The 13266-nt window shown below is 35.9% G+C and overlaps 1 protein-coding gene across 1 annotated transcript in view; it reads right to left on the reverse strand.

Annotated features, from left to right (window-relative positions):
* Positions 1 to 13266, reverse strand: part of LOC114653471 (cadherin-6-like) — a 342207-nt gene that overhangs the window by 22292 nt on the left and 306649 nt on the right. The window contains exon 7 of the mRNA XM_028803817.2: positions 760 to 1013. Coding sequence (XP_028659650.1) covers positions 760 to 1013 — 254 coding nt within the window. The remainder of the gene's footprint in view (positions 1 to 759; positions 1014 to 13266) is intronic.

Raw genomic sequence — 13266 nt, forward strand, 5'->3', positions numbered from 1 at the left:
GAGTGCTGTAAATTGTACTGTACAGTTGGGAAACGGGGAAGGCATTTCCCACGAGGAAAAATAGAAAAAATAAAAATGTGTGTGTTGAGCTTGTGTCCTGCATTTGTCTTTGTTGGGTTTGGGCAGCAGGAGCACCCCCTGCAGGCCACACTAGCAATAAGCTAGGTAACAGTAATGTCGAGTGAGCATATACAGTAGAATTAAACAGCAGAACTCATTGCCAAGCACATGGATTTGGACTAAAGTAACCAACTAATCCAATTTTCCAAGTGTCATGAAAGCATTTTACATCAAACCTTTGTAATTCCATTACAACTGTTCAGAGCTCAATAGAAGGCCTAACCATGAAGATAGTATAGAGTTTATGAGTAAAATTGTATTTTTATTTTTAATTATGATTTTTTATTTTTTCTTACATTCAAAAATTATTTGGGCCAAGAATTTCTTCAGGTGGAATAGGAAAAAATAAATAGCTGCAATAATAACAAACTGTAATAATACACCAATAATGCACCTTACTGTATACATAATAATAATAATAATAATAAATGTTCAAAGATGTCCAGATATTAGCCCTGAAGTGTGATTGTTAATCTTAACAAATGCCAAAGACCTCAAGCATATTTTCAAAACAATATATTTGAACCAGAAAAGAAATCTAGGCTGCAGCATCTGTATTTAACCTAATTCATACACTTGAATAAAGTTGTGCTGATTTTAAGATATGCTATATTTATCTAAACAAAATGGTATTGTTACCTGACTTGATTGTTAGCAGCATCTGGGTCCCATGCAGTGACTGCTCCAATAATGCTTCCAACATTCATGTCTTCATGAACATCCATGACATAGGAAGGCCTGCTAAAAACTGGAGGTTCATCCACATCTTGAACAGTGATCTTTACATTGGCTGTGTCTTTAAATGGGCCAAAATTAAGGAACCTGCTGTCAACACGAGTATTAGCAGCTTCAACTTTCAGTGTGTATATCCGTTTGTTTTCAAAATCCAACTGCTGTGTTCCCAAAGAAAAAAAGTAAAAAATATATTTTAGTGCTTTCCTGAAAAGCATATTTATATAGTTATAACAAAGTGAATTTCCATGAAAATAAACTGCAAACTTTGATAACACCATAATTTACAATTGTTAACAGTGAAGTGGGAATCTAGATGTTCAATTTACAAGGGGCTGCTGACAGTGCTGCTTGTCAAAGAGAAAGTTAGCCTTCATTTAAGGCATTTCCCACGAGAAGTACCGGTAATTACAGCTGCTACAAAGCTGCCCAGACTGTAATGAGCACATGGAAAAGCCTCATTTCTTAAAGTTCTTAACTGAAAATGTGTACTGTATGCATAATGTTATGCCTCTGACAACCTAGCCTACTGTCTTATCTTTTTTAGATGTCACTAAGGTAAAAAATGGCAGAACAATTCATTTTATTTAGCATCTAGACATTGTACAGTAATTCTTCATTTGAGTTTCAGCTACAAAGGAGTCTTTTGTGTTTTTTATGTTTTACAAAGTAAATTAAATTACTGTATTGGTGAGTATAGCTTAGCCAAGTGATGAACTGGAACTCAATCCAAGGTTGATTCCTGCATTGCACCTGTGTTCTGCTAGGATACACTCCAGCCCCCAATGCCTTGATGTGGACTAAGTGGGAATAAAAATTATGGATAGATGGAATGGTGGAGTAAAGTTATGCTTCAGCTATTCTTTAAATTGGGAGAAAGTGCACTGATAACTTAGCAGAGGCACTGAGAGTTCTCACTGCATTACTGGTGCCAGCTACAAATCTTTATCTCTAACAATTGATTTAGTTTCCTGGTTGATTGCCTTTCATTAGATGATTAGCAAAAGCTTTGCTTCTGTGTGGGAATTACTTGTCAATATATTGAATAATTATGCTTATTAATAGGCAAATTATTTTCTTTATATTATAATCACTACTAATTGGTAACCGCTATTATTTATACTGTAGTCACTTGTTTTCATTTAGATTCAAGGCATACAATTGTTATTATTGGTTACTTTTTACCTAGTAAAAGTTACAATATTTTTCCTTTTTTAACCTTTTACTGGCACATTGTCTACATAAAGAAATATTTCTGTATTAAATGGTGTTATTTAGAGGTTTGACATATTTTCCATGTGCTAAATTGCATGAAGAGTTTAATTCTGAAATCACAAAGTTTACAGTTGCTGTGTGAAATGCTGCATATTTTATTTATCTTTTTCAAATTATGATTTTAGTGAATTTAAACCAGACATTCCATTACAAGTACCTGATTAGTTTTGTTTTCAGGTCACACAACTGTATTTTTTGGCATGAGCTGCATGATTGAGAACAGCAACAAACAGTACACCTTTTTCCTTAACATGCTATAAAATGAAAACCAGCATTTGTGTATACATTTTAATTTCCTACTTGTTGTGTAACATTGCTTTTGTAAACAAATATCATATAAAGGGTTAGCCTTAACATGTACTAACCCTGCTATTTTTAAATAATATTTTGGTAACACTTCAGTTTAGGTAAAATGCCTCTATTATTCATTAACTATTATGTAACAAGACCTGAACAAAGGTTTCTTTTGGTCTTCATAACCTTTATAAAACATGAGTAGATAGCTTGAATCTCTGTGCAGTGTGGCATGATGATAAAATTACTTGTAACATGAAGGATTCTTAGGTCTTATACTAATTATGTAATATCAAGAGAAATGTGTCTCAGTTAAGCCACCTCAGATCACTCAGAACTGAAGTTTTGTTAGCAGGTCACATTGCAGAGATGAAATAACACTTTACTGATGCTTTGTAAGTGTTATGAAGATCCAAAGAAGACTATGTTAACATCTTGTTACATTATAGTAAATGAGTGATAGATGCATTTTTGCAGTACCAAGATTTTACATGTATCTTTTATTGCCCACACTCCCCATGTCTTTGTGTGTTCTTCCCTGGTAATGTGTTTTTGTCCAATATCCCAAATATTGGCTAATTACTTCTCTAATTACATGCTCACCAATCTCAGTGGGGGTGTGTCAGTGAGAGTGCCCTACTACGTACTGGTATCACATTCACGGCTGGTTCCTGCTTTGTGTTCAATGCTACTAGGACAGCATTTGCATTCCTACAACCCTAAGTTTAGGTTTAGTGGTTTTAATAATTAATGGGATGGATAATGCTTGAAATTTATGATGATTTTCAGAAAACTACATGACTGTGAAGTCTGTCGGTTTTAACCATTTGTGTAATTGCTTTAGATAATTTAAAAACAGATTATTGGGTATTGTTTTTACTATAGTGTTACAAGATCATTTCATATGGCTGATCTATAAGTATTACTTTAAAGAGATAAAAATAGTTAAATACACATACTGCAAAATGAATTCCAGTTGGATAAAAGAAATGCTGCTGTTAGCTAGTTCTGCGGATAAGTTGCAATTGGTTGTTATGCTATCACACAAGCAGTTCTTTGAGGTCAGCAGCCTTTTCTTCCATCAGTGAACAAACAACAAATCTGCTGAGCCAAATATTTATTTTACAATCCAAGGTTCTATTACAGTTCTTATTACAGCCAACACTTTGATGTTGCTGGCATATGAACCATGTTACAAAAATATATAATGTAATATATATATATATACAGGGTGCTGCGGTGGGTTGGCACCCTGCCCAGGATTGGTTCCCTGCCTTGTGCCCTGTGTTGGCTGGGATTGGCTCCAGCAGACCCCCGTGACCCTGTGTTCGGATTCAGCGGGTTGGAAAATGGATGGATGGATGGATATACAGGGTGGCCCGCCTCCATCGAGATGACTGCATTATGTGGTGAAGAGAAAAATGATCAGATTTGGTACTGACATTTACAGAAGATGCTGAAAGTGATCTCATTGTGCGTCAATACATCTCTGGGCCCGTTTTCGGTGGCAAACTAGACGGGAGTCATCTCAGTGGAGGCGGGCTACTTTTTTATGGGCCACCATTGTATATATATATATATATATATATATATTTGCAAAGGTTACAAAGTCACTAATCATGAATAACATACATTACAGCTGCACTATGTGTTTAACTATACATTGAAATAAGTTTATATAATAGGAAATAATAAAACAGTACAAATTAAAATGGTACATAATTTAAATAAATAAGTAAAATTTCTAGAATTTAAATGTATTAATAAATGTTGAAAGATCCAAGTAAAATTTCACACCCTAAATCACAAATCAGTACTGGAAATTATATAACACCCCAGTGTAAATACCTGATGATACCAGAGACCTAGTATGGCAATGATAAAAGTGGACTGCATATGTAAGAACACTGCAATACCACTTAAACCTGAGATCACAAAGCAGCCAAATGAGAGAATAACAACTGTACTGGAGCCAGCATTACCTTGATGTCTCTTGTATTTACTTTAGGAAAGTGTTGAACCTAGGTTGTCCGGAAGGCTAAGACAACTGGTCCACAAAACCTCCTGTTTAAGATCTACATTTACTTTTTTGTTTCAGATGTTTGACCAGGCCGAGGTTGTACAGAAGACACTTTGTATGCTGGCTTGGCATATCCTGTACTGGATGCCCACAGAGGATTCCAGTTCTTATTCAAATTAAATTTTATGTTATAAATTCTTGTGATTAACAGAAAAGAAATTGATAAGAAATTTAAAACTTCTAAATTTAAAAGCATACCTGAAAAATTTAAAGACATACCTCTGGAATATTTTTCAACTAAAAATATAAAAGTGTAGGTAAAAAACTGAGTAAGACAATAAAAAGTTTGGCTTGAGAGAATACTTAAGTTACACTAAAAATGCACTAAAGATGAAAGGTTTGAGAAGAACTGGTTGTAAAAAATGTTACACACGAGCGCATGGGAGCTAGCTAAAAGGCTCAAAAGAAGGTAATTTCCAGTCAGACCAGATGGTGCCCTATTTCTTTCTTTTATCTCCCCGCAGATCAAATTCCACCTGGCTCCCATGACATCACTTCCGGCTCCACCACAGAAGACGTCACTTCCAGACCAACAGAAGAACCCACCTCCTAATTATTTAATTTGCACATCCCAAGAAGTCGCAACCCAATGACCTCATTTACAGTTCCGATCCCAACATTTTCCAAGTGGGAAAGAGTACAGTGTAATAAGTGGGAAATGGCATCATCTGTGAATCTGTTTGCCCAGGGAGAGAAACTGAAATGGATAAATGTTTTTAGGAGGTCAGGAGCAAATCTGGTCCTTAATCAGATGTTTGAAGCATAAACACTGATTAAATATTGAATTATGTTATGTTTACCTTATATTCACAACTTTATTTTCTTTCCACAGGAGCATTAAAGCATCACCTTATAGTAAAAATAAATCAACTGTTTTTCAGTCAACTTGTGATGCTTTTTTATAGGTGACTTCAGGGGCAGGGTTAACTAAGTAGTACTTTATGTTTGCTATTAAAGTTATTGCTTAAAAAGGATTTTGGAAAACACATTGAAAAGTAGCCCATACTTTATAAAAGTGCATCCCAACGTTGTTTATTATCTTCTAAGATTCAGCGTTTTCAGGAAAAGCAGCCCAGCACCCTCAATTTTTGTCCCCGTAACCAGCAACAAACAATAAGATGCAAATTGAGTCACCATGTGATAGGCCTGTGCGATATATCGAGTGGCACGATATGAACATCCATCCATCCATCCATTTTCCAACCCGCTGAATCCGAACACAGGGTCACGGGGGTCTGCTGGAGCCAATCCCAGCCAACATAGGGCACAAGGCAGGAACCAATCCCGGGCAGGGTGCCAACCCACCGCAGGACACACAAACAGTATTTAAAATTCATTATTGTAAGTTTTTTTTGTCATTTTTCTTTTGATTTACTAAGAAAATTTGTGAAAGACCTGGAATAGGTTACTGATTATTACATGCAGAGAACAGCAAGCAACAACAATGATGAAGATTGACTACATATTTTATTCCATTACTAACTTGATGCTGCACATCTGTTTTATGTTGGATATTTAAAAGCTAAAATGTGACTATGTTTTAATGTACTTTATTTACTATAATAGAGGAGTAAAGATCCCCTCGAGGTTGCTGGATATCGTGTCCGGCCTGTACACTGGTACTGTGAGTGCTGTGCAGAGTGGAGGCAGAACCTCTGTGTTTTTCCCAGTTGATTCTGGGGTTTGTCAGGGGTGTGTTCTTGCTCCTATTCTGCTCAATGCTTGTATGGACTGGGTGTTGGGCAAGGTCATGGGGTCCAGTGGCTCTGGGGCATCTGTTGGTGAAGAAAGATTCACAGATCTTGACTTTGCTGACGACGCTGTGATCTTCGCATAGTCAATTAGGGCTCTGATTGGGGTGTTCGAGAGACTGAGCGAGGAGTCTGAGTGTCTGGGCTTGCGAGTGTCCTGGATAAAAAACAAGATCCAGGCCATTAATGACCTCTTGGGCACAGCCATCAGCAGTGTGTCTGTTTGTGGAGAGAGTGTTGACCTTGTCGAGAGGTTTACTTACCTTGGCAGTGACATTCATGTCTCTGGTGACTCTTCCTATGAAGTCAGTAGATGGATTGGGAGAGCATGGGGGGGTCATGAGGTCGCTGGAAAGGGGTGTGTGGTGCTCCCGATATCTATACAAAAGGACGAAGGTCCAAGTCTTTAGAGTCCTGGTGCTTCCTGTCTTCTATATGGTTGAGAGACATGGACGCTATCCAGTGACATAAGATGAAGACTGGAGTCCTTTGGTACTGTGTCTCTCCGGAAAATCCTTGGGTACCTTTGGTTTGACTTTGTGTCAAATGAGCAGTTGATCATGGAGTCCTGAATGAGGTACATTACCTGCATTGTGAAGGACCGTCAGTTACGGCACTACGGCCATGTGGCGAGTTTCCCTGAGGGTGATCCAGCTCGTAAGATCCTCATTGTTGGGGACCCAAGTGGCTGGACCAGACCAAGGGGTCGCACACGTAACACCTGGCTACTGCAGATAGAGGGTCATTTCTGGAGGGTGGGACTGGACCACGTGTATGCCTGGGGGGTTGCAAACCGGGATCCTGAGTTGTTTCGTTGTGTAGTGGGTGCGGCAACACACTGCACCAGTGCATGCTCCCCAACTTGACTTGACTTGAATATAGAAGCATGTTTAAGGTTTTTTTGAAAATTTTAACTCATTCTTCTATCAATTCTTCACTTAAACATTTTAGGTCTCCTAATCTTGTTGAGCACTCCTAAGATTTATGAACAGTCTATCCAATCAGTACAGGTGCCAGATCCTACTTGTTCATAAATGAGATTCAATACACTATAACCCCAAGACCTTCTCTTCACACTCATTTAATCTTCTGATCTGACTAAGCTTACCTGAACTTTGGAAGTGAGAGAAGCAAAATCTGAATGAGAACATTCAGCTTCTGCACTACTGACTACAGCAGTTAAAATCATGCATGTTTGTTGTCAGTCAGTCAGTCATTGTCCAACCCGCTACATCCTAACACAGGGTCACGGGGATCTGCTGGAGCCAATCCCAGCCAGCACAGGGCAGAAGGCAAGAACAAATCCCCAGGCAGGGCTCCAGCCCACCGCAGGGCACACACACACACACACACACACACACACACACACACACACACACACTCACACACCAAGCACACACTAGGGACAATTTAGGATCGCTAATGCACCTAACCTGCATGTCTTTGGACTGTGGGAGGAAACCAGAGCACCCAGAGGAAACCCACGCAGACACGGAGAGAACATGTAAACTCCATGCAGGGAGGATCCGGAAAGCGAACCCAGGTCTCCTTACTGCGAGGCAGCAGTGCTACCACTGCGCCACCATGCCGCCTAGACTTATGGTCATAAATGAAAAAAAAAGAAAACAAAAATGGCACGGCTTGGAGATAAGAATTTGCCAAAAAGTTCAGAAATTAATACATTAAAACATAGAATTCCATGGACAACCCCTAAACCAACACCTAAAAGTAATGTACTTTTTAATTTACTTTTGATAAAATATATGTTTAATAAGAAGTGCCATGATTATCTAATATTTTCATATTTAATTATTGTATCAAAGATTGTAAGGATTGTTTGCGTATTCTGTGATATATATAACTTTAGCCATAAAATGAAAAGTACATTGAAACATGTATTGGCTTAAAAAGATACAAAATCCGCAGAAAAGGCAGTATATACTATTAACTGAAAAATAAACGTATTTTCCATCAGAGAAATGAACTTTCATTTAATTACTTTCCTGGTTATAACTCTAAATGTAACATATCTAAGATGCAGTGAAGAAATACCAGAATGTTGTCACTGAGCAGACTGGCTGTTTTTCCTGCTGAAAAGAGTAGCTGCTACTTTTTTTTTACCAAAGGGATCAATGTAACTATATTTTAGCAAAAAATGCATGCCGTTTCTATGTTTTGAGCATATGACTGGATGATTTGATGTGGATTATGCAGCAACCAGCAAAGTGAGATTTTTTTCATGGAAATTTTGATTTTATTTTCTGTTGTCCTGCATTGGATACTGCTTGGTTCCATTAAAGCATGAATTCTGTTAGCACCATTCTGGATGAAAACAAGGGATGCATTTTTTTTCTCAGCCAACATTATAAAAATTTTTTAAAAATATATAATTTATGGGTGGAAAATTATTTTAAATATTAATTTATTCGAAAATGAAATAGTTCTAGTTAGTCTCCAAAGATTGTGCATTACTGTCTAAGGAGGAACAATTTTGTGATTTTTGAATATCAACTTTACATACTGTACCACCTAACAATCTAGAAGATATTATATCTTTCTAGATTCTAATATCAGACAGTAAAACTGATTCAAGTTTAGTTATATATTGTAACTAACATTCATTCTTCTTGGTCATTGTAAAGTATAACATTCTCAGTGAAGAATAGCAACCTATTATGTAAATTAGGTATGAATTATAATAAATCAGTCTTGTTTAGTGACTTTAATATTCATTTAGATGTGGAAATAGAGAACCTCTGCAAATAATTTCTCTCTCTCTGATTTTTGTAGGGTTTTGCTAAATGTGAAATGATCCTACACACTGTCATACTCAAATCCATTTAATTATCACCCATGGCATTAACATTCAAAATGTAATTCTCTCCAGTTACATAGGAAATCTTCTCTGTTAACTATTATTGTAACATATTAAAAATAGATATATGAGAGAACTGTTTTATATATACACTGTCAACTTTTAATTTAATACCAGCAATTTTATTGTGTAATAAGCCCTTTTGATATTATTATTCAATTGCCTTTGATTTGCTCATTCCCTTGGCAATAAATGTTCAGTTAAGAAGGAAACTGTGAGACATTTAAATAATAAGAGTATTTCAGGATTGATTGATATAATGAAAATCTCAAGCCTGATGTTTAAACTTATAATAATATACAGTGAATCAGCTATCAAACAACTACCACTCATATGAAACAGGCTTTAGATAAAGCTCTTAAAACAAAGGTAATCAAAAACAAAATTTACTCACCCTGGCGTAATAGGAACACATTAGAAAGCCAAAAATTAGAGCCTGAATCGAGAACAACAATTCTGGAATTTTACCGTTCTACATTGACTGAAATTATTAAACTTTATAAGAAATCTCTCTGCAAGGCATTCCTTGATTACTATTCTAAATTAACAGATTAAAATATTAATAACCCTTGACTTTTATTGGGAACAGTATCTAACTAACCTGACAAACAAGACATCTGTAATTCCACTTAATACTGTGAGTTTCTGTAATATTAAATGGATAACATAAAAATACTAATTGAACAAGCAGTTTAATAATTTAGACCACATCATCTTACTGCTTGCAGTTCCCACCTCAGTAAATATAACCTCACAACATTACAAGAGATTTTACATTTGATTTCTAAAATATTACCTGCTACCACTTTTTAGACCCAGTTCCATCTATTTTGTTGAAAAACTCCAAATACTGGACAAACCAAATACTGGACATACAGTAATTAATGTTATTAAATGGCATTTCCTTGATTCCTCCAAATAAGACACTTTGAGATCTATAATAAAGAATTCCGTTTTAGGATTAGATGTTGTTATGAATTAAGTGATAATCTAAACTAGTCCATTGCAGGAAATGACACTGTTATTTTCCTTATAAAAAAGTCCCTGCCTCTGGTACTGTTCAACACAGTATACCCCTATAAAGGTTGAAAATTTGGGTTTCCTAAATTAATTGGTTTACATCATACTTATCAAATTATTTTCATCACACTTATCAAATTATTTTCAATATCAATAAGTATAGTGCTCCCTTATATCTGTTAGCAGTTAAAGATGCAGTTTTGTAAGGGTTTCGTAGTGGTACTGGTTCTTTTTCTCTCTCTGTACATTGCTATTATTGATTATATTTTGGAAATAGAACCATAAAAATTGAACACATAAACATTACATTATCCCTGACGAGGACTTAGCACTTGTCTGTCTGAAAATGTTTTCTCCACCTTAGAAATGTATCCCTAATCCAGCGAGGCTGCCACTTAATGTATAAGGGGATAAAATATGTATCAATGCTCATCTCCCCTGGTCCTTCCATTCTACTGACCAGGTTAGGATCCTTGTTCAATCCTGGCTGGGATGTCAGTCCCTGCATGGTGTCCATTACAGCGGAAAGAAGTTCTCCTCAGATGATGAAATGAATAATGCCAGGGTCGCATTAGTCAAAGTGATGTTGCAAAACAGTCTGTTACTTTGAATCGTTTTTGAAATATATTGTAAAAAATATTTACAATGTGAAGGTTGCTACTTTGAAAAAAAATATATTCCAAGCCTGTGGAGTCATCCGATTCTGAATAAAAAAATCAGCCTCATCATTTTTCAATCAGCCCTCAAATTGCACAATATAGAGTCCTGCACAATTGATAAGAAGTGTGTTCAAAAGTGATAAACTAAATATTGAACACACTGTAATACTTTTCTCACCCATCTGTTGTACAAAACTTTTATATGACCCTGATGGCAGCAGTTCCAGGAAATCATTAAATCATGTGATCTCTGGTGGCCAGCAGTATTGAACGATGAATTTATTTTAGAAACTGGCAGATAAAAGTATTGAAAACTACAAATGAGAAGGTCTTTTGTTACATTCAGGCACCCGAGAAAGAGATACATTGGTGGATAAACCAAGCATTGAGAAACTAGAATTAAGTCAGGAATGTGTATTAACTGAGCCCAGAGATAAAGTTTAAAAAATGCTATTCAGAAAGACAGAAGTCACTTTTGCTTTAGTAACTAGATAACTAGAGAGATCAATTCAATGCTCAGATGTTTGTAGAAGATGACCTCTTGGTGGCCTCACTTCTTTGTTGTTACTTTATGACTCATATTTATTGTAAACTACTTATTCATGAGAAATATTTACAGTCTCCAATAACTGTCACAGTTGTGGTTAAACTGGTTAAACTCCATTGTTGGCAAAGGATAGATCAACTACTTCTGTTGGTTATTAGTGCATCGATCCATCCATATGTCAAATTCTCTTAATCTATTCAAGGATCCCAGTGAAATTAGACTAACATGGCACTCTAACATCTGAGGATTTGGAGAACATGCAAACTCCATATGGGCAGTGCATGTTCTGGGATTTCAGGAAAGTTCTGAGGAGGTGAGAGTTTTAACCATAATTCCTTTTTTGTCATTTCATCTAGCACTGAGTAACTGAGAATTAGGAGAGGGGGCCAGCTTCTAGATAATGAATGGTGAGAGCTTCATTTATGCTCTTCTCATTCATCTCTCACCAAGTGCTTTAGTCCATTTCTCAAATGTTTGCGAGAAGGTCAGTGAGAACCTCACACCGTTGAAATAAAACCATACCCCTAAATTCCTTCTCTTCAAGAGGTGTGGTTGAACTGATAAAAGTAGCAGGTTAAAGTAGGGATTGAATAAGAAGCAATGCAAATTAAAATACAAAACAATGAGGGCATTTGAAAAATCAACGTAGGAAAATTGTAATGAACAAAGTACACAGAAATGCATGAGAAAATTAAAGCCCATTCCTTCGACACCTATTTGAATGGCACTAAAAAGAAAAAAAAAGGCAGAGATTTAATTGGTGACACTTCCAACACATTGTTAAATGTGTGTAAATAAACTACAGTGTGGGACAAAAGAGATGTCACAAAGGCAGGTACAGTATAGAGAAAATGTAAAGTGTCTGTACTAGTGACAGTGCAGTGAGTAAAAGTGGCCTTAGTCGTTACGGTAGACTGGTTAGATGGTATCAAGCCAAAAAAAAAAATAAAATAATTAAAGGACTAACAGCAGTTTCATTAAATATTTTCAGAGAATACTGTAGGACATCAACTGACCGATACAAACATTCTGTATCTCATGTTATATACTATTGTACGATATTAGATTTGTTTTATGCTGTTTAGTGGCACAAAAAACAGATGTGAACCAAAAGTTCTTTATTAATGCAGCCACATGTCCACCTTACAGTCTTTTATTTTTCATCTCATCTATTATCCAACATCCCTCACACAGCCAGTCACAATAGAGAAAGCTCCATTGTTAAGGTAAATCTAGTGGCAACCTTAAAACAAAACTAAAGAATATTCAAATATTAAACTTAGAAATTTCTAATAAATTTGTAATAACTGTATAAATATTTTAAATTAGAAACCTATTTTATAAAATATAATTCTACACTATGGTGTAATGGATGTCAGGACACTAGGCCTACTAAGTAAATACTCATTCCTAGTGCATCTCCCATATTATTGTGGAAAGAAAGGCATCAGGGCACACTGTAATATTGTTTGCCTTTTATAAGAAGACTGGCGTATACATTTTCTTTTTTTACATAAGACTTTTTACTATTTCACTCTTATTTACTCTGTAAATATACTTTAAATATGTCTTTGTCTTTCATTCACGTCTGTAGTATGTCTTTGTCTCTGTTGAAGAATATTTCAGTGTCTTAAGAACATGGCTTGTAGTAAAATGGCAATTTTCTGTATGCTGAAATGATGAGAACCATAGGATTTAACCTTTTGAAAGGTTTCGGGAACTGGTGAGGGGTTACACTGATTCTCATGTACAGTAATGCTGCATGTGTCACCCATTTTGAAAATTCCAGCGAGAGTTAAAGTTTCTTCTAACCTGTATAAGGATCTTAAGAAACTGTCTGTTTTTTTAAATTTCTGATCAAATTACTTAATGACATAGAGTATTTGTTCTATTACATTAATAAAGATGTATAG

This window comes from Erpetoichthys calabaricus, chromosome 6, assembly GCF_900747795.2.
Source record: "Erpetoichthys calabaricus chromosome 6, fErpCal1.3, whole genome shotgun sequence".
NCBI classification, from domain to species: Eukaryota; Metazoa; Chordata; class Cladistia; order Polypteriformes; family Polypteridae; genus Erpetoichthys; species Erpetoichthys calabaricus.